This window comes from Podarcis pityusensis (genome assembly GCF_964106645.2).
Source record: "Podarcis pityusensis genome assembly, chromosome: 6".
Lineage (NCBI taxonomy): Eukaryota > Metazoa > Chordata > Lepidosauria > Squamata > Lacertidae > Podarcis > Podarcis pityusensis.
The window spans coordinates 48,984,721-49,007,326 of NC_138030.1; the positions used below are offsets into that span (position 1 = coordinate 48,984,721).

General features: G+C 41.8%; 1 protein-coding gene across 2 annotated transcripts in view; it reads right to left on the bottom strand.

Annotated features, from left to right (window-relative positions):
• LOC308479653 (adhesion G protein-coupled receptor E3-like) overlaps positions 1 to 20,249 on the bottom strand; it is a 29,021-nt gene extending 8,772 nt beyond the window's left edge. The window contains exons 1-12 of one of the 2 annotated variants that reach the window (XM_081010424.1): positions 20,231 to 20,249; positions 17,802 to 17,861; positions 15,425 to 15,495; positions 9,475 to 9,551; positions 8,382 to 8,441; positions 7,641 to 7,697; positions 6,319 to 6,471; positions 5,458 to 5,537; positions 4,206 to 4,313; positions 3,141 to 3,318; positions 793 to 912; positions 29 to 228 (exon numbers count right to left, since the gene is read on the bottom strand). In XM_081010424.1, coding sequence (XP_080866550.1) covers positions 29 to 228; positions 793 to 912; positions 3,141 to 3,318; positions 4,206 to 4,313; positions 5,458 to 5,537; positions 6,319 to 6,471; positions 7,641 to 7,697; positions 8,382 to 8,441; positions 9,475 to 9,505 — 987 coding nt within the window. In that variant the 5' untranslated portion in view covers positions 9,506 to 9,551; positions 15,425 to 15,495; positions 17,802 to 17,861; positions 20,231 to 20,249. Of the gene's footprint in view, positions 1 to 28; positions 229 to 792; positions 913 to 3,140; positions 3,319 to 4,205; positions 4,314 to 5,457; positions 5,538 to 6,318; positions 6,472 to 7,640; positions 7,698 to 8,381; positions 8,442 to 9,474; positions 9,552 to 15,424; positions 15,496 to 17,801; positions 17,862 to 18,410; positions 18,463 to 20,230 lie in introns of those variants that run through there. The other variant, XM_081010423.1, reaches the window with a different exon arrangement.
• Positions 20,250 to 22,606: the final 2,357 nt, after the last annotated feature.

Genomic DNA, 22,606 nt, shown 5'->3' on the forward strand with positions numbered 1-22,606 from the left:
ATCTCCTCTACAGAATTCATTTACTCACCTCAAGGTGACGAAAGGTGAGGTTGACAGGGCTGGAAATATTCCTCATCCAGCGGCTGGTGGAAGCGCTTAGCATCCTGGAGTTCATGTGGAAGATTTCTCCCAGAATTCCCCTGCTCTGCTGAGTCTCATCCTGCAGAAGAATACCACTCAGGAGTGATCCCAGTCCACTGTATGACATAAAGGCCACAGCGACAGGACCTGCAAGAGACAGAAGGAATGTCGGAGGCAGAATAGTGAAAATACATGTCACATACCAAAGATTGCCTCGGTATACACACATGTACTTTTCTTTGGTAGAATAGAGTGTTGCAGGAGTGAGAATCTGATTGTCCCTTAGGCAATTCCACACATATAAATTTCCCATGCTGCTGTCTGCACAATGCACTCTTTGTCCCTGCACAGGGACACCACATCCTGATGCCAGCCACAAGGGATAGGGAGTCATATTTTCTAGTTGTCCTGCCGCAAGTCCCAGATTCTCATTTCCCAGCCAGGGCCAGTGGTTTGTACCTGAAGACTGGACCTCCTTCTCAAATACGTACAATTAGGTTGCACTTTTTTACTGCTGAGAAATACAGGTCAAATTGATGCTGACAGTCAATGAAACTAGTTAAAAGTACATGGTAAAGATAGTAAAAAGTTTGGTGTGTCTGAAGAAAGAGAATATTCAAGGTACTTTTCTAAGGGATTTAGAAGCACTGTGATAAGTTGCTATTCTTTATCTTGAACAAGTGTTATCTGAGAAATGAGCAGAAAGCATACCTTGGGTGATCCTGTCAATCACTGCTCTGGGATCAATGGTCATTTGGTCTTCTTGAGCCTCTAAACGAAGAGCTTCATTTTTTGAAATAAACTCTTCACTGATTATGTGGGTTTGGATCACTACAATGAGCAAAGAAGAGACATGGGTTCTTAGATACACATCATGATGACTAACTATGTGTTTGTAGGACAATGAAAAAGCAAATCCCAGAAGGGACCGCAACAACAGATATGAAGGCAGGAGCACACATGTCATGAAACACAAATCATGAAACACTGACTTTTCCAAACACTAACCATGAAAGTTCACAAAAAGCCTAGCTCATTCCCGATCTAGCCATTGAGAGCTCACCCATCACTATAAATGGCTAGGGGTGTATGGATCAGCTTATTTCCATTTAAGTAAGTTTCACATGCATTCAATAATAAGTCTGTTCCATCCCATTTACTGCACTTTTTTTGAAGAAGAAGAAAAATGTTTGTGTGGTTTCATCCATTTTCTCCTAATATACACATTTTGTACTCATCCCCCAACCCCCTTTGTATGCAGGGGAGTTTTTAACTGTGTTCCACTCAATGTATGTTACTGCAAATCATGTATGTTCTGTTTAAAGTGCAGACCAAACAGAATTCTCTTCCATCCCTATGTGTGACAAATCTCTCGAAATCTCCAAACCTTCCTTCTCAACTTTCCAATATAGTTGGTAAAAAATCCCCAATCATGGCTTTCTGTTAGCATCACAACAGAAATACAAGGAAACAGAAAGAAGGAAGGAAAGGAGAAGCAGAATTTTATCCACTGGGTTTCAGCAATATAAAATGAAGACAAACAAAACATTTCTTCTTCTGCTGCTGCTGCTGCTGCTGCTGCTTTGAAAGCCCTCTTAATTCTCCGTTGTTATTGTTTAGTCGTTTAGTCGTGTCTGACTCTTCGTGACTCCATGGATCAGAGCACACCAGGCACTCCTGTCTTCCACTGCCTCCCGCAGCTTGATCAAACTCATGTTGGTAGCTTCGAGAACACTGTCCATCCATCTCATCCTCTGTCGTCCCCTTCTCCTTGTGCCCTCCATCTTTCCCAGCATCACGGTCTTTTCCAGGGAGTCTTCTCTTCTCATGAGGTGGCCAAAGTATTGGAGCCTCAGCTTTAGGATCTGTCCTTCCAGTGAGCACTCAGGGCTGATTGCCTTCAGAATGGATAGGCTTGATCTTCTTGCAGTCCGTGGGACTCTCAAGAGTCTCCTCCAGCACCATAATTCAAAAGCATCAATTCTTCGGCGATCAGCCTTCTTGATGGTCCAGCTCTCACTTCCATACATCACTACTGGGAAAACCATAGCTTTAACAATACGGACCTTTGTCGGCAAGGTGATGTCTCTGCTTTTTAAGATGCTGTCTAGGTTTGTCATTGCTTTTCTCCCAAGAAGCAGGCATCTTTTAATTTTGTGACAGCTGTCACCATATGCAGTGATCATGGAACCCAAGAAAGTAAAATCTCTCATTGCCTCCATTTCCTCCCCTTCTATTTGCCAGGAGGTGATGGGATCAGTGGCCATGAGCTTAGTTTTTTTGATGTTGAGCTTCAGACCATATTTTGCGCTCTCCTCTTTCACCTTCATTAAAAGGTTCTTTCATTTCTCCTCACTTTCTGCCATCAAGGCTATGTCATCTGCATATCTGAGGTTGTTGATATTTCTTCTGGCAATCTTAATTCCGGTTTGGGATTCATCCAGTCCAGCCTTAAATAAGCAGGGAGACAATATACAGCCTTGTCGTACTCCTTTCCCAATTTTGAACCAATCAATTGTTCCATTTCCAGTTCTAACTGTAGCTTCTTGTCCCACATAGAGATTTCTCAGTGGACAGATGAGGTGATCAGGCACTCCCATTTCTTTAAGAACTTGCCATAGTTTGCTGTGGTCAACACAGTCAAATGCTTTTGCATAGTCAATGAAACAGAAGTAGATGTTTTTCTGGAACTCTCTAGCTTCCTCCATAATCCAATGCATGTTTGCAATTTGGTCTCTGGTTCCTCTGCCCCTTCGAAATCCAGCTTGCAATTCTGGGAGTTCTCGGTCAACATACTGCTTAAGCCTACCTTGTAGAATTTTAAGCATAACCTTGCTAGCATGTGAAATGAGCGCAATTGTGTGGTAGTTGGATCATTGCCTTGTCGTGGCGAAGGGGCTTGAACAACTCAGAGAAACTATGAGCTATGCCGTGCAGGGCCACCCAAGATGGACAGGTCATAGTGGAGAGTTTTGACTAAACGTGATCCACCTGGAGCAGGAAACGACTAGCCATTCCAGTATCCCTGCCAAGAAAACTCCATGGACAATTCTCCTTACCTATTGAGTTAGTAACCACAGTCTGAGATTGGTGCTCTGGAGATGCAATAGCTTTTGCAACTGCGGCTGAGGCCAGTCCATCCAAAACCAATGTCACAGCTGATACACGCTCCTCATTTGTTTCAATACTCTGTAGCGAACTGCTGACAAGAAGTTTGTCAACGGAGCCCACTGTGTCCTGCAACATTACAAGAAGCCAAGAAACCACATGACAATTCAAAACCTTGCTTGCCTTCTTACAATCAGTTCTTCAAGAGAGGCAGGAGGGTAGCTACATGAGAACAGGCCTTCTCTGCAGTGGCTCCTCGTTTGTGGAATGCTCTCCCCAGGAAAGTTCGCCTGGTGCCTTAATTATACACTTTTAGGCACCAGGCAAAAACATTCCTTTTTAACCAGGCCTTTGGCTGAAATTTGGCTGAAATTTAGGCACCAGGCAAAAACATTACTTTTTAACCAGGCCTTTGGCTGAAATTTAAAATGTGACTCTTTGGGGAGGGGAGTGTTATTGGATTATTGTTTTTATTTTCATATATTGTGATCTTTTTTGTGAACCGCCCTGAAACCTCCAGGTATAGGGCGGTATAAAAATTCAATAAATGAATGAATGAATTCTCAGAATATGTACATAGCACAGTAGATTTTGTACGGCTCAATGGGTGTACATTATCCTAGAGCAAAAGAAAATATCTACCTGTCTGTCTGTTCTTTAATTGTGAAACAACAACAAAATTTACAATTTAATATCAACTACATAGACCACTTCAAGATCAAAAAATATTACCTTTTTTCTGTATTCTTCTCCCATGGATAATGGGTAAGGATGATAGGAATTCTAGTCCAATAACATCTGCAGGGCCACATGATCTCCATATTTTTATTTGTTTGAAATTAAACAGTTTTGAACATTGAAAGCCTTGTCTGTGTAAACTGTCATAGAGCCACCCATCCTTCACTGACCACAGTACACAGTAGGAAACCACACAGTCTTGCAAACAGGAAGGCACAGAACTTCTCAGGAAGGAGATGCTGTGGCCAAATGTTGCCTCAGTTCTTGGGAAGCCTTACCTGCAAGGAAGTTGGTATCACACTGCCATTTTCACAGAAGGATAAAAAAACATTGAAGGCTGGCCCCACCACTGAGCAGTAATAACTGTTGTTATGGCTGAAGTAATTCTAAGAGAAGAGAAGACATGCGTGATGGCAGAGATCAGCTGACAAGGAAATACAATGAAATACCCCCAAAAAGTAGTATAGGCTGGGTTAAGTCAAATGGTCTGATATTGCCCCAGGCATGAGCAGAAAATATTTTGCTGGGCCAAATAGTGGTTATAATGGTTGCACTAGGATTAGAGACACCCAGATTCAAATCCCCTCTTAGGTATGACGCTCACTAGGAGAGCTTTGGCCATGTTGCTGGGCAGATCAGTTGTGCATTTAAGGCAAATTATTTCCCCCAAAGAATTCTAGGAACTGTAGTTCCCCCTCCCAGGGTTACAATTTGCAGAATTCTGAACAAACTACAGTTCCCAGGATTTTGTGAAGGAAGTCATGTTGATTATTGTCCATTGAATACATTGTAAATGTATGGGGTGGATCTGCCCATTATCTCTCAGCCAAACTTACTTCACAGAGATGTTGGGCAGATAAGACCTATTTCAGTTTCCTCCCTTTCCTTCCAGCAGCTCTTCACAAAAACAGTGGTTCTTTCACAACCCTCCCCCAACCCCTTTCTTAACACACCCTGCCTTTAACATCAGAGTGAGGTCTGGAACATAATAATAATAATTTTTATTACATTTATTAGTGACGAACATAAAAGTCTCAAAGATAGAATACAACAAAATCATTTTACAACCAGTAAACTTTAAAACAATGAGCAATACAAAATATATACTATGTATATATATATATATATATATATATATATATATATATATATATATGAATATCGAGGATATATAGAGTAATTAGCTCCGCATATAGAAATCATAAGCAGGTTGCCTCCCACACATGCTTAGCACAGGATTTTCATTATGTGTTCCATGTGAGTAGAACATGAATCAAGCATTTTCCTTGTCCAATTTCCTCCTTCCCTCCAGTTCCCTCAATTTTCAACAGATTTGGAGAATGAGAGTGAGTTAGCTAACAATGAAAACATCTAATTTGCATTTAGCACTACTGTTCTAGTGGGGAGAATCACCATTTGCATTTCCAAGAAGAAACATTGACAGTGTTAGCATACCAACCAACCCAGTAAGGTTAAGCATATCAGATTTACAGAACTGTGTTAATTTCACACATATCACAACACACATACCTCTGGTTTTGTTGCATTGAAACACACCCCTAGACCACCATTTTGTCTTACAATATCTGGTTGGCAGTGGTAGGGAATTTCTGTAAAGAAAACATAATGTACAACTAACATGCAATGCATGGGCTCCATGTAAACTTGTACGATTTGTGTGCTTGTTATGTGTTTGGAGATGACAGATTGTGCCACCATTTTTTCTGATCAAAAATTATATCTTCTAGTTATTTCTGAATGTATTGAACTGGGGTCTAAAAGAGTTTAGGCTTCTAAATACTAAACACTTTTAGCATGGATTGCTTTTGTATAATAATCATTTAAGCTTATATGTGTAAGAGAAGACTGCTATGTGTGAAGAATATATTGTAGCCCCCACCCTCAACCCACCAGGTTTTCCAGCAATCCTCTGCTGATATCTGTGCCTAAAGAGCTTCGGCTTCTGATCCTGACAGCTGCACCATCTTTCCACCTACAGAATTAGGATTTTATTGATAATAAAGAAATACTTTCTACCCTTTGGGATGGCTAAAACCCCAGTGTTATTTATTAACTTATATACTTCTTGCATTCCAGAATGGCTTGTAAGCAGTTTACAACTATAGAATCAATTAGGACATTCATTCGTGATTATAATACACAACAGCAATTCAATAAGAGAGGAATGAAACATCATTTATTAAAACATACAATAAAGAAGCCAATTGAAACAAGGACAATTAAAACCCTCTGAGAAACAGTTTAACATTGACAGAAAAATAATGGCGTATTGCCATTGGTTATGACATTAGCAATGACTGAATATCAAATTTCATCACTGTGCAGCTCAAGTAGATGCCATTTAAAGGATCTGAGAATTAATACACTTACTCTCACAACTGGTGTGATTGGTTCCCCAAGTTGTCATTTCCCTGTATCCTTCTTCACAGACACAGCTGGAGTTACTGTATGAAACAGAATTAGGACCACAGTCTACGGATGTGTCATTGTCACTGGTAGTACTGTCTTCATCATCCACATAAACTAAACAGAGGAAAAGATAAAAATGGTATTCCACAGGCAAGCTGTGCCCTCCTGCACTGAGGGCAGAAAAGAACTGGTTGGTCTTAGGAAGATGTGGGTAAAGGTGACCCCCAACCAGTAAGCCCAGTCGCGGACGACTCTGGGGTTGCGGCGCTCATCTCGCTTTACTGACTGAGGGAGCCGACGTTTGTCCGCAGACAGTTTTTCCAGGTCATGTGGCCAGCATGACTAAGCCGCTTCTGGCGAACCAGAGCAGCACACGGAAACGCTGTTTACCTTCCTGCTGGAGTGGTACATTTTAATCTGCTTGCACTTTGACGTGCTTTCGAACTGCTAGGTTGGCAGGAGCAGGGACCGAGCAACGGGAGCTCACCCTGTCACGGGGATTCGAACCACCGACCTTTTGATCGGCAAGCCCTAGGCTCTGTGGTTTAGACCACAGCGCCACCCGAGGAAGAAGTGGACAAGGAGCAAATATTTAATCCGCAAGTATATAAGCAGCGTTACTTAGCAATACTAACTAGCACAATGACAAGTATATAAACAGTATGAGCTCACTGATTTTCATGCAAAATACTTTTAGAAAGAACTGCAACCAGCTAGCTATGCAATATTTTCAAACCCTCTCCATTTTATACTGGCTTGATTGTCTCTGAGAGGGTCAGGGCTTTACATTATTTTACCAGCAAGCATAACATGGTGGCAGCCAAGGGCATAGCCAGGATTTATTGGGGGGGGCAGGCTTAATGTTAGACGGACAAGCTTTATGTTGGGGGAGGGGGGCAGAACCGAGTTATTTGCGACACAATTGGTCAGTTAAATCAGTCTGATCCAAGGTGAGGCAATGCTCGCACTGCCACCCAGGTCACTATCCTTTAGGCTGTTGCATTAACTTTAAAGTTGATTCTGTCATGGTTTAATGTGTACATACTGTGACAATCAAATGCATGCCAATGGCCTTCCCCTTTTTTGCAAATTCTACTGTGTGGTGGGGTTGTTTGTACACGCTTCGTGTAACATTTACACGCTGATTCATAACAAGTGCAAATGCCGTGTTGTTCCGTGTCAGGCTCCACTTCACGGAGCAATGTGCATTGTGACCCTTTCTTTCGATTGCTCCAACATGGGATTTACAGGTGCTAACGATGCAGACATGGTCCAAAACATACCTATATCATAACGCTTCAAAATGTTATCTAATCGCCATTGTCGTGGACCACCAGATCCTACAAAGAAACAGCAATTGTTAACATTTTTTAAAGAAGCAGAGTCCCATGAACAAGATATGTTTACATGGAAGTACTTTCTAGTGCATTTGAGGATAGGATGTGTACATAATATAAACGCTATGGACTATTCAGCAGATAAAGGAAAGAAAGAGGGATTAACCTTTGTCCCTGGGCTTCAACTAAGGAGCTGACTGCTGCCCATATTAATTCTCCCCATCTCACTTTCTGTCTGGATCTTGCAGTTGCAAATTAGCTAGCCATCTTCTGAAGTGAAACCCATGCATCAGGAATTCTCCACCCTTTTATTTTCATTCCAAAGTCTGGTACAGAGGACAATGCATGTGCAGTTTGACATTACTTTCAGTTCCTATGTTATGGTTATATATTAAGTCTATATTTGACCCATAAAAATATTTAAAAATCACAGATTGAGGTCTATTATTCAGAAATTTCCTTCATCACCTTTTCCCAAAATTTGTACTCTTTTGCAAGACCATGACATGTGCTGATAGATCATTTGATTAAATACATTTCTTAAATAGATGGATACCTGGAAGGAGTAGAGGCCAAGAACATTGCCCTCTTCAACAACATTAAAACAATAGTAAACAATGGTAAAAATTGAATCAATAATTGCTCCCACATTTTTCCAAATATTCTCCAGGAGAAAATAATTTTTACCTCTTTCATCTTTGTGCACAACAGCAAATCCAAGACAAATCCCTTGACAAATAACAAATCCTAGGACCAATATTTAAAAAACGATATTAAAAACAGCTGTTTGCCAGGATAGAAAGCCCCATACTGAGTTTTATTTTAAAAAAGAAACATTGCTGAGGCAACAAATGTCTAAAGCAGAAAGTTCTTCCTTATAAAATTCTGTACATTCATCTTTAAAATGCCAGAGACTTCTTCACATTTTGCAGAAACGGATTTCCTTTAATGTTTTTTGGTTGTTCCAGGTTTGTGTCTGTCCCTTTCCTCTCCCCGCTTCCATCTTAATCATAATTACAAAGGGTTGTATTCAGCATAGCACCAAGGACAATGTTCTGTCAAAGCAAGGGTTTCTTCCAATGCAGCAGAATGTTCCCCCCACCCCTCCCCTCCCATTCCCCCTGTGTCTTTTCTGTAGGATTCTTCTACCCTCCAAAGCAGAGTTGGGGGCAGTGTGCAGTGCATAGAGGGGTAGGAGGGGGGAGGTCCAATTGCATTAGTGCTTACCCTTGTACTAGTGCTTTTATTTAGTTGAATACCACCCAGAACATCAGAGTCTGCCACTTGAGTTGGAAATGGGGTGTGATGGAAGCTTTGGCTAAATGGTCTTCACAGCAATTCATTCTACTGCATCACAATGAAACTTGAAAGTTCCTGCACAAGCCAGTCCTAACAGCACAACCTCCGACATTTCTCCAATGAAAACAGGAGTCTTTCACATCACCCGCTAGTATCTTACCTGTCTAACAGTACATACATACTACCATGCATTTATAACACACTTAAAGCACATCCCCTTGCAAAAAGGGAGGGAGGGAGGGAGGGAGGGAGGGAGAAAAGAATCCTGAGAACTTTTGCTTCTTGATGGTGCTGGGAATTATAGCATAAACTACCATGCCCAGAACCATTTGGGGGCGAATGTGTTTTAAATATGCCTTTAAATATATGGGGCATATGCAGCCTGAATCAACAACTTTCTACATGCAATGCATTTGCTTTGCCTCTGAGCTATTTCTCCTTGCTTATGTTGAATGTCTTAGCCTATCAATTTCCTACTCACCCAGAAGAAGGCAGCTGAGTGTGGTCCTCATGGTCTTGTTGGTACTGAGGTAATGAATGGTTTGTTTATGCTTGTGACTACAAGTTAAAGCAAAAAGGAACTAAGAAATGCTGAAACCACAAGTTTAGAACAGTTCCCATAAGTAGTATTCAGGTTCAGTCCCCACTTTGACCCCAAGATCTCTTTCCCGGTCAGTTGAGAGTATATGCAAAATTTCAAAAATTTTGCCCCAGGGCACATGATTTTATACTTGCTTACAATGAGCTGCATTTGCCATTTTACTGACTGTTCATCCCATCAGGAGAGAATCTTTTGGAGCTTTTCACAAAAACCACACTGAACCATTTGGTATCATCAACAACTTCACCACCTCACTCCTAACTCTATACCATTATTCATTCATTTATTATTAACAATAATAGTACAGTGGTACCTCGGGTTAAGAACTTAATTCATTCTGGAGGTCCGTTCTTAACCTGAAACTGTTCTTAACCTGAAGACAGACCACTTTAGCTAATGGGGCCTCCTTCTGCCACCGCGCCACCGGAGCATGATTTCTGTTCTCATCTTGAAGCAAAGTTCTTAACCTGAAGTACTATTTCTGGGTTAGCAGAGTCTGTAACCTGAAGCGTATGTAACCCGAGATACCACTGTAGTAATAATAACCTACCCTTTACTCTAAGGTCCCAGGGCAGGTTGCAACAATTAAAACACAATCTTAAAAATAGTTTAAAACAACTTAGATTCACAGAAATAAAGTGGGTCCAAAAAATATGTCAAAGGCAAGAGTATAGAGGCACATCTTCAGAATTTGCCAAAGGCTATATAATGAAGGCACCAGGCACACTTCTATGGAGAGTTCCACAACATAGCGAGAGAATGCCCTCCCCTGAGCCACCATTCACTAATCTTCTGAATAAGTTAAAAAACACAGGCCTAAATACCAAACCTGGGTGGACTCTACTTTCCACATTACTCTGTTTCTTGGTCCCAGCAGCAGTTGGCATGGGATCCAGCAGAGGGCCCCACTAGGGATGGAAGGATGTGTCAATTTCAGTTCTCTCTTTTTCTCATTCTTCCAATCTTCATTTGGCTCTCCCCATTTTGCAGCAATTTGCGATTTTAAAAAATCCTTCTGAAAATTCACCAGCATTTTAGTGTGAATTTCTCTTAATAAGCACATTTGTAGAGGCAGTTTTTGACTAATTTTCACATTTTTGCAAGCAATTTTCTTAATATAATGTATTTTTCATATATTTTCACTAGTATTTTCATTTTCATGCACACTTTCCCCTAAATTATGCTTTTTCGTGTTTTGAACTTGTTGTCCTGTGCCTTTGTTCCACGAAGGAGACTTCCTGTTCTGTGTCATTGGTGACCTCTATATTTTAATGAGTCTTCATTTTTCTTAAATACATATGCCTTTAAACACTGCCTTCATTATTTCCCACAGCAATCCTCTGTATTATTTTCTTTAATAATTATGCATTTTTGTAAAGGTTAAAAAAAGGGGGGGTAAAGGACACCTGGACAGTTAAGTCCAGTCAAATCCAACTATGGGGTGTGACACTTATCTCCACTTTCAGACCGAGGGAGCCAGTGTTTGTCCACAGACAGCTTTCCGGGTCATGTGGCCAACATGACTAAAGTGCTTCTGGTGCAAGAGGACACCATGATGGAAGCTAGAGAGCATGGAAACACTGTTTACCTTCCCGCCGCAATGGTACCTATTTATCTACTCACAATGGTATGCTTTCAAACTGCTAGGCTGGCAGAAACTGGAACAGAGCAATGGGAACTCACCCATCGGGGGGATTCGAACTGCTGACCTTACGGTCAGCAAGCCCAAGAGGCTCAGTGGTGTAGACCACCGCATTCCTATTGCTATTTTTGTAAACACTATTGCTATTTTTGCAAAATTCTGAAGGATAGCTGTGCTTCAGTTTGCATATTGTTTCAGAAAGTGTAGAATTGATAGATTTGGCTACAAATGCAAACTAATTCAAGTTTCTCCCCTATCCCTAACCCCTTCCCTGCCTCAAGCACCATGTTTTGGGGGTTTTATTGGCTAGTGCCAGCGAGGATGCAACCTCCCCGCTCCAAAATGGCAGATTGGGGGTTTGAATTCTCCTGTCCAAGACCCTATTAACTGCAGCGAGTTAACTTGGGAGCGAGTTCCCGAGCCCCATTTCTACAATTAAGAACAACTTCCTTGTTTATCTAACTGGAGTGTGAAATGAGGAACAATTTCTGTATGCACACTGCACTGTGACCATTTTAGTTACTGATGGGTTTCCCCCTCCCTAAGAAACCAGAAGGGTTACTAGCAATTATTGTGGCAGTGAGGGTTTAAGGGGCATAGCTCTGGATGCCACACTGCCTGCCCTGTGACCCCTAAACTAGCCTGCTGCCCTCAAATATGGTGGAGGGCATTGCTCCATCACCAGTGTTGAAATAAAAGTGCCCGTCATATTGAATTATGTGCATTAAATGGAGAATAGGGTGTGTTCTTGTCTTTCACCTCAGGCAGCAAAGTGTCTTGGGCTAGCTTGGCACAGCATCATAGTGGCATTTGGGCAACACTGTGGCACTGAGCACAACTTGGCTAAATAGATAACTAAAGTCTCAGTATATTGTTTTGAGAGCTGTGTGGCATTCTGAAGTTGTCGTGCACTAAGAACTTCATCGTTGCTGTTTGTTTGTTTGTTTGTTTGTTTATAAATTTTGTTTAAACCAGGAGTGTATGTTTTTGAGCTTCAATTCTATCGAAATTGGAATTTAGTGCTTTAAAAAAAAAGTTATTTAGAGGCTCCTGGACTGGCAAAGGCACTGCCAAATAAGTGTACCTTTAGGCAACAGCAACTTACTGTATTTTTCGCTCCATAAGACGCACCTGACCATAAGACACACCTAGTTTTTAGAGCAGGAAAACAAGAAGAAGAAAAATTCTGACTCAAATGTTGTACTAAACTATTTAAAACAGCAAAGCGGGTGGCTCCTGTCCGCTTTGCTGCTTTAAAGCGAGCCACAGTATATAATGAAGAGAATGGAAAAAGGATAGACATTCCATTACAATGTAGCTGTTTTCATTATCACTGGGAAGTCAGTATTGGCAGCCGTCACATAAACTAAAATTTGAGCATTTTACTGTTATTAATCAAGAATGATAATAGTCAGGGAGAGAAAGCAGGGCTGTGCAAATGAGAAGTGCTCGGAGTATGAAGGAAAAGCAAAGAAATCAAATGATTGTGCTCCAGTTCCTAAAACTGTGAAGTTTTCTCAAAACAGGCATGGTTGTTTTGAAAGGAAGATTCAAAGAGTGGGAAATGGAGTGACTGAGCAAAGAACAGAGGAGGAAAAGAGGGCAGATAAATAGCTTCCATTCAATACCAACAGAACACAATGCTTTTGGTTTGGTATAGGTGGACAATACTTGTAAGAATTTGTATAATGGATTATAGATTTGGAGTGGAATATCAGTGCCTCTTTTCTGCAATAAATATTAGCTGCTAGGAACATGGTCCACACACAAACACACAGGATGTCCGGTTATAGTTCTGGAGTTTAAACTCTTACTGAGCCAGATGCCTGCTCGGTTTTAGCTAAGCTCACTATTACTGGTTTGTGGAGATGCTTTGCATGTATTTATGGCTATTTCCGCAAAACTGCTGCTTGAAGAAATCCCCAAACTTAATATTTTTAAACTTCAAATGGAGCTCAGAATCCAGTTAGGCAATCAAGCCTTTGCAGTTGAATTAGGAGGCACTGAGAGACGGCAATTTGCTGCTCCCCCACCCCACCCCCAAAGAGCAGCCCAGGAGCACACAGCCTTCCTGCTGCTTGCAAACCTTGCCAGGCCTTCAGGGGAAAGCAGAAGCTGAAGGCAAATCAGTGTGGCTCTTCCCCCCGCCCCCAAGAGCAGCCCAGGAGCACACAGCCTTCCCGCTGCTTGCAAACCTTGCTGGGGCTTCAGGGGAAAGTGGAGGCTGCCAGCAGAGCACTGTGGCTCCTCCCCCCACCCCCAAAGAGCAGCCCAGGAGCGCGGGGCAACAGCGATTTGGCTCCAAGGACCACACATTCGCTCCAAAAGACACACAGACATTTCCCCTTACTTTTTAGGAGGGAAAAAGTGTGTCTTATGGAGCGAAAAATACAGTAACTCAAATTGCATTTTAAATTCATAGCCATGTATTTAAGCTAAAAATAGCAGCTCCAGTGTTGTCCTTTTGAAATTAGTATTTGCTTTAAAGAACCTGCAGGTCATGGCTTTGGCAAATATGACCTGAAAACTGTTAATTCCAAATTAATAAACTTCCCCAAGGCTAAGCTTTTAGTAGTAAACCATGTGCAAAATCTTACAGTTATTGTGAGTGAAGTTGGGGTGCCATTTCTGAGGTCAGCAGAACACCAAAATATGTTAAATTCATTTCTTGTGATTTATTTTCTTTTTCATGCTGTATTAATAATGCATAGCAACTACTGTGCAATACAGTTTGAGATACAGGTACTCCTAATGCAGGAAGGAGGAACTTGTTGCCCTCCATATGCTGTTGGACTATGGACAATAATAATATTATAATAATTTATTATTTATACCCCGCCCACCTGGCTGGGTTTCCCCAGCCACTCTGGGCGGCTTCCAACAAAATATTAAAATACAATAGTCTGTTAAACATTAAAAGCTTCCCTAAATAGGGCTGCCTTCAGATGTCTTCTGAAAGTCTGGTAGTTGTTCTCTTTGACATCTGGTGAGAGGGCGTTCCACGGGGCGGGTGCCACTACTGAGAAGGCCCTCTGCCTGGTTTCCTGTAACTTGGCTTCTCACAGCAAGGGAACCGCCAGAAGGCCCTCGGCGCTGGACCTCAGTGTCCGGGCAGAACGATGGGGGTGGAAACGCTCCTTCAAGTATACTGGACCGAGGCCATTTAGGGCTTTAAATGCTCAGGGATTATGGGATTTGTAGTCCAGCAACATCTGGAAGGCTACAGGTTCCCCATGCCTGCCCTCATTGGTAATCACATGTTGCCATAAACTGGCTAGAGGGGATAGGACTGTGTCTCCTTGTTCTCCCATTAGTTTCTCTTAGTTATCCTTATATTCATCTCAGAAGGCGGACCAGTATGATTTGGAAAGTGGAATATATAATTAGTTGGTGCTCCTAATAATCCATTCACATTCATTGGAATCAAAGCACATTGGAATCCTGGACTGAAAAGGGCCAGTTTCCAAGCAGATTACCCACGTGTGTACTGGTCCTGGATAACACCGAATTGGCATTGGAAAAGAGTTAGATGAATCGCTCATTAGATCAAGGGGGTTGACCTCTAAAGTCCATCCATGCAAAGCCCCGATGCAGTCCAATATAGCCATTCACAGTCTTCATTTATCACACAATTCAACCACCCAAGCACACACTCAAGGATCACTACGTGTGTGTGTGTGTGTGTGTGTGTGTGTGAGAGAGAGAGAGAGAGAGAGAGAGAGTTATTGCCAATAGTGTGGTGCTGCCAAGGCACTACTGAGCAGCTCCAATAATAGTGATGTGTTCTCTCTGCTGTGTTTCTTCAATCCATTGCTTTGTTAAGAGCACACACTGTCCCATCGAAAAATAGAAAGTGCACGAGGAATGTTAGAGATCTAAAAAAGATATTGGTTTTTTAAGTTACAGAGAGAAAATGCTAATATCAATAGGAAAGGTCTTGGAGTTCAGCATCTACATGGTTCTGGAATCCTGGTACATCGAAAAGATGGGAGCATCTTGACTTTCTGGAGGTACTCTTGTGATGGAAAGGGGGTGTCTTCTTCTATGTTACGTCTACAAAAATGCAAAATAATCTTTTTTCAAAAAAAGGATAAGGCAACCAAACAAGGAATATTTGTCTGGATCTGAAACATTCCTGTAGTCTGTCCAGTTTCATTCTGTTGTAATTTGGACATGGGAGATAGATACGAAAACACAGTACTAGATTATGTCTCTTCCACCTTCTGTTGTTTTCCTGAAGCAGTGCTTTCTTCATTTTTCTGGAAAATAAAAAAAATCCATTATTTAATGTTTGCAGCAGTTTGTGATATATAAGCAGAGCACGGGGCAAAATTCAGAACAGTAGCTTTAACATAGGATGGATCAAGACGCATTAAAGAAGCGTTTCAGTCAAACATGTTGTAAACTTCATGAAGGGAAATCACATCGATGAAAGACGGGACTCCACACCGCCATCTGGCCTCACAGTGTTATACACATATACCGGTAAATCTTTTTCCTAGATACAACCCTGTATCCTTCTTCACAGACTATGCCACTGCCATTGAAGTCCGTGTCTTCCTCATGCCCAGTAAAGAAACCTAGGAAAATAAAAAGTGTGTTTCAAGGGCAGAAATGGTCCCTCTTTCATCCAAATTCATCCAGAAGAGGTCTTATTGACAAGTACTTAGGAAGGTGTGGACAACCAGCAAATAGTTACGCCAAACATGCAGAAGCAGTACTAACTAGTGCAATGACTTTCATCTGAAAAGGGAACAATGATCAGCTCTATGCAATATTTTCAGACCATCTCTACTTTATACTGCCTTGGTTCCCTCTGAATAAATGTCAGCTTTTGATTAAGTCATAGTGATAGGATAGAGGGCCGTAGATGACCAAGCAATGAGCAGCAATTGAGGGGATCTGGGATCCACACAAGGCCTCACAGGGTGGTGGACTCTGCACTGATTGGGTGGTCATCTGTCATGGATGCTTTAGATGAGACTCCTGCATTGTAGGGGGTTTGACAAGATGACTATCGGGGTCCCTTCCAGCTCCATGATTCTATGGTGGTCCTGTCAGTTGAGTCACAGTGGCAGATGAATCGGACCGTCCTGCTTTACTCAGCATGAGCCAATGACAACAGTGGACCATGGCTGCACTCATCGCTACTAGCAAGTCAGCAGGCATGTGTCCAAATAATGTCACATGGAGTGCCTGTCAATATGGCAAGAGGCCAGGAAAAGTCTCCTCCATTTGACAGGAAAAGTAGTACAGTGGTACCTCGGGTTAAGTACTTAATTTGTTCCAGAGGTTTGTTCTTAACCTGAAACTGTTTTTAACCTGAAGCACCACTTTAGCTAATGGGGCCTCCCACTGCTGCTGCGCCGCCGCACGATTTCTGTTCCCATCCTGAAGCAAAGTTCTTAACCCAAGGTACTATTTCTGGGTTAGCGGAGTCTGTAACCTGAAGCGTATGTAACCTGAAGTGTATGTAACCCGAGGTACCACTGTACTTACTTCATCTCAGTATCTGGCAACTTGATGACAGCTATCCTTGAGACTGAGAATCCTAATCTGGCGATCCTGTCCTGGTTTTTGTTATGATTTAATATTTAAATTTTAAATGCTGCTTAGTCAATGGGAGATGATCTATAATGAAATGAAAAAGGTATTTAAATATACCTTTCTGAAGAAACCAGAGGCCTTTCTCCTGGGCATGGTTGGCCAATTGGTGCCAAAGAAGGATAGAACTTTCTTTATGTATGCTACAACAGCAGCAAGAATACTTATTGCAAAGTACTGGAAGACACAAGATTTACCCACCCTGGAAGAATGGCAGATGAAGGTGATGGATTACATGGAACTGGCAGAAATGACTGGCAGAATCCGAGACCAGGGAGAAGAGTCGGTGGAAGAAGATTGGAAGAAATTTAAAGACTATTTACAGAAATACTGCAAAATTAATGAATGTTAGAATGATGTCGGAATGAAGTTAAGTGGTTTTAGCAGCAATGTTATAAAGGAGTATGTAAAAATGGATTGTTAACAGGTGAGAATCTAAAGTTATAATATATTAAGTTAAAGGATTAAGATAAAAACAAAGAGGGAAAGGATTTGCTGAATTAATTAACTAACTGAACTGGAATACAAAAAAGGGAGGTGTGAGGAGGTCAGGGAAACAAGTAAACGAAAGACAAGACATGGAAAGATTGATTTGTTTTTAAGTGTTTTTATTTTTCTGTATTTTGTATTTTTTCTTTTCTTTCTTTTTTCCTTTTCTTATTTTTGTAATCTTTTCTGAAACTTTGATAAATATCATTAAAAAAAAATAGTCAATGGATTTTTGCAGCTGGTTCTGTGGCAATCAAATTCAAGCCAATGCTCTACTAATCTACAGCAATCTACACTGTGCCATGAGGTCACTTGTATATGGTTGCATGGACTGTATATGCTGATTTATAACAGGTGCAATTGCTGTGTTGGTGTCTGTTTAGTGTCAGGCACCACTCCATGGTGCTATGTGCACTATTCAGTTTATTTAGCATATGATTTGCTAATGCTGCAGATATGGTCCAAAATGTACCTTTCGATTCCAAAAGAATCCAATATGCAGCAGGGAGCTGTTGCTGTGGACCAAGTGCTCCTATTAAAAAAAGAAGAAGCATTTTTATCACTTTCTTTTTTTACTTACTTGCATATGTGTATTATACAAAATTGAAAATGGTGAAAACAGGAAGCTGCTGAACAAGGCACTTTAAGATGGGGGGTTAGCCGCCAGCTGGAGGATTGCCACTACTGCCACTGGGAGAAGCCCTCCCTGAAAATCACCAGCATAGTCCCACTTTTGCTGCCAACAAATAGCAAAAATGTTTTGAATGTTCCATAAAAATATGGAGTATACAAACACATTGACATAGCTGGAATTGCACTAGCCTGTCCCCGTAAGTTCAAGTGAGCTCTATGCAGCGCAGGAGAACTAGCATCCCAGACTGGGCTTTGTAAAACCTTATTTTTCAATAATTTAAAAGCTGCTGTGGTTATGGATAACTTTAGAAAAGGGACAACATGATGAAAAGCAGGCTTTCACTGCAAAGAAAATGAGCTGGCATAGATACACTGCATCACAGCCGCAGTAACTTAAGATATCACTGACCTTCCCTCCCCATCCCGCAGCAGATGAAGTAATTTCTACCTTTTACATTTTCGAGGATGAGAAATCCGGAGATAATCCTGTGAAAAATGATCCAAACACCAAAATAAATTTGTGTTAAAAATCACCTGTTTGCTGGGATAGAAAGCCCTGTATTGATTCTTTTAACAGAACGTTGCTGAGACGGCAGGTGCTTGGAAATTAAGCAAAAAGATGTCTAAAGCAGAAAAGTCTTCCTCACAAAATTGAATGCATTCATCTTTAAAATGCCAAAGGGTCCTTTGCATTTTTACTGAAATAGATATCCTTCAAATATTCCCAGGTGTGTTTTTTTTCTGGAAGGGGCTGTAACTCCCTGCCGCCTCCTCCTCCTTAATCATAGAATCATAGAATTGCAGTTGAAAGGGAGCATGAGGATTATCTAGCCCCTGCAATACAGGAAACTTTTGCCCAACATGGGGCTCAAATCTAAGACCCCAAAATCAAGAGTACAGTACCATGCTTTACCGACTGAGCTATTGGGAGAGCCTGGTGTTCAACACAGTGCCAAAGCAAACACTCCATCAAGGCAAAGATTTCTCTTTGTGTGCTGGAAAGTCCTCCCTCCTTCTCCCCTCCCCCCACATGCCCCCTGGGGCTATTCTGGGGGTTCCCTCAAACCTCCAAAGCAGATGCTGGGGGCTGTTTGGGTGCATACAGGGGGAGGAAAAGGGTGGAAGTTGAGTTACACTAGTGCTAATCCTTGCATATGTGTCTACCACTTTCGCTGAAAATAGAGTGTGCTGAAGGCTTTGGCTAAATGGTCCTCATTGCAGTTTGTTGTGTTGTGGCCCAATGAAAGTTCTTGCACATGCCAAGCTTAACAGGCACTACCTTAAAATGAGCCACACTGGTTTCTCCCAAGTGCATAGAAGCCCTGGCAGCCTTAACAGCTGGAGGTAGTTTCGCACTGCTCCCATCATGATTCCTTTCTGCCTACGGATAGATCTGGTGGAAGCTAAACTACGGCCATCTCAATGTGGCATACCAGGATCAGAAAGGATCTTTTCCCCACCCCCACCCCTAATGCTCAGTGCGGACCGGATCTAGGTTTGCTTTCCTATAAGATGTTAGGAGCTATCCCAATAGGAGCAAACATATTATAAAGATCTGCAAATAATTCAGTTGCAAAACCTTCTACAATAGATTTTTTTAAGTGTTAACTTCTACAGTCTTAGACTCAGTAGGAACGAGGCAGCCCTTCAGATGTCAAGGAAATAAACAACTATCTGACTTTTAGAAGACATCTGAAGGCAGCCCTGTTCAGCAAAGTTTTTAATGTTTGATGTTTTATTGTATTTTTAATATTTTGTTGGAAGCCGCCCAGAGTGGCTGGGGAAACCCAGCCAGATGGGTGGGGTATAAATAATAAATTATTATTATTATTATTATTATTATTATTATTATTATTATTAGAATAATAGAATCTGAAGAGACCCTGAGAATCATCTAGCCCAACTCCCTACAATGTAGGAATCCTTCCCTAGGTGGGCTCAAGCCACCAACCAGCCAGGCGCACTGACTGGCATGTAGATTTCGTTTCTATGGGTTGCTCACTTTTATCTGCCTGCATAAGAAACACCCTTAAACCAAGTCAGACTATTTCTCTGTCTGTTTGTCCACTCTGACTGACATCAGCTCTGCAGGGTATCAGGAAGAAAAGAGTTATTTCACATTGCCTGCTACTACCTGATCCTCTTAACTGCTGATGACAGGGACTGAGACTGAGTCTGCCACCTTCTAGGTGCAATGCATTTGCTCTCTCTCTGAGATATTTCTCCTTGCTTACGTTGGATTTCTTAGCCTAGCAATTTCCTACTCACCCAGAAGATAGCTGAGTGTAGTCCTCATGGTCTTGTTTGCAGTGAGGTAATGAATGCTTGAGACTTAAAGCATATAGGAACTGGGAAATGCTGACAGCAGATGTTTTGAACGAGTCATCACGTTACTCTACACTTTACATAATGAATATTTAAGTCAAGTGTATTTGGTCAACAGACCATAAACATCAAATGCACTGTAAGAGTATCAAGATAAGTGGGGCAGGGGGGAACAAAACACCTGTCCCCACACACAAATTGTGCCCTCTTTGCAAGAACATTACAAAATCCAGAAACAGGTAAAAATACAGAAAATTTGGACTAATTTCCCCTTCAATAATTGTGATCTAGTTTTGATGGCCACAGCAAAGAAGTTGGTTGTGCGCTCTGTCATCTTACAATTGGAATATGCCATTGAAATTAAAACATAAAATTCATCGGTGTTCCCCAAGTGTAGAGAAAGTGCATGAGGCCATGTGATGTGGCTGTGGAATCAAGCCAAAGGCAGAACTAGTTCAGCATCCTGTACTTGCAGTGACCAACCAGATGCTCATGGGAATCCCACAAGCAGAATGGGAGTGCATTATCCACATTTGTGATTCCCAGTAAGTGCTATCCAGAGGCATTCCTCCTCCAACATTGATGTAGAACATAGCCATAGTGGTTGTCCGCCATTGATACCCTTGTCCTCAATGAATTTGTTCAATCCTCTTTTAAAGCCGTTTGAGGAGGTGGCCGCCACCATCTCTTGGAGGAACAGATTCCTATACGCTGTGAGAAGAGGTGCTTTCTTTTGCCTGTTCTGAATCTTCCAGCACTCAATTTCATTGGATAGCCCCAAGTTCTAGTACTGAGAGAGAGAGAGAGAGAGAGAGAGAGAGAGAGAGAGATACTTTTTCAGGTGAGACGGCCAGAACTTTATGCAGTATTCCAAGTGCAGTCACATTGTATATTTACACAACAACATTATCATATCGTCAGTTGGGTGCATGTTATATTTAAACCAGCAGATAAGGCTCTTATTACCTAGGATAGATACTTGCTACGTTGTGATATTTTTAGTTCATGTTTGAGTCCCTCTCCCTAATAAACCAACACCGTCACCAACAATTGCTGTCACTGTCTCTCTATATATGCATAAAGACTACAGTGGCCTCTAGCGGCCAGGAACCATGACTGCAGTCCTGTATAATTGTAAGGATACTTGGGATAAAAAAGGACTTTGATGTCTCTCAACCTTTGGCTTCTGAAAATGAAAGAAAAAAGCCTGACAAATGAAAAGGTCTCAAGGACAAAGGTCAAATCAGGGGTATCTATGAAAGCAGTGTAACATGTAGAAGAGAATCAGCTTTCTTTGCACTTGCCAGAGCCATCTCCATAATGTATACTTTCCATAAACTCACAGCTTTGGGGGCATATTGTTAAGAAACCCGCACATCAGATTTTGACACATCTGGGGAGGGGAGGGGTCATTAGCTTGACTCAAAATGGGTCTAGGAAAACTGAAAGTTAATGGTGGCAATTTAAGAGTTAAAGGTGGGGTGGAGAATCCCAAGCCCAGTGGCCAAATGCAGCCTTCTAGCCCTCTCTCTCTCTCTGGCCCTTGAGAGTCTCCCCAGGCCACACCCCCACCAGCCCTGGATCCCGCCTGGAAGTGCAGCTGGTAAGATGCTATGGAGAGAACCTTGAGACACTTCTGGCCAGCCACACGTTCTTGGCAGCAAAACAACGCAATGCCTTGGGAGCAAAACAATGCAATTGTTGTGGAGTTGATCCCAAGGCTTTCCAGGAAGTGCAGCCAGCAGGAAGCTGCAGAAGGAGCCTTGTGATGATGTGAGCATTGGGAACTGATTGGGAACTGATTGGGAACTGATTCATCTGACAATTTTGCCCAGAAGTGCAAATAATGTCACTGAAAAAATGCTTACCCTGCTTATCTAGAGAGGTGGTTCAGTGTTCATTTTGTTGATTCGTTGTTTATTTTAAGTTTTCTTTTAAAACTTAAAATATTATATGTTGGGGAAAAGCACCAAGGCAAAAGCCAGCTCCAGATGGCTGGAATGCAAAACAGGATGTTGTGTTTTGCAGATGTACTGTTGGAGAAAAGGTGGAGCCTATTCTCTGTACTGAGCACCGGATGTTAGCTCAGTGTGTCATCTGACCTGTACTGGAAGTACAGGGGAGGAGTTGTGACTCTTCTAATGGAGACTGAAGGGTGCAGTCACATTTCTATGTACTGTTGAGTGACAGGAATAAAACATGTAGAAAGGACTCCTGTCTGTCTCATTTCTCCTCCCTGGGGAGAATGCAGGGAGGGAGAGAAGCAGAGAAGCAGAGGGTGTGTTTTCCTCACATCTAATGAGGGAAATCGCCGGTTTA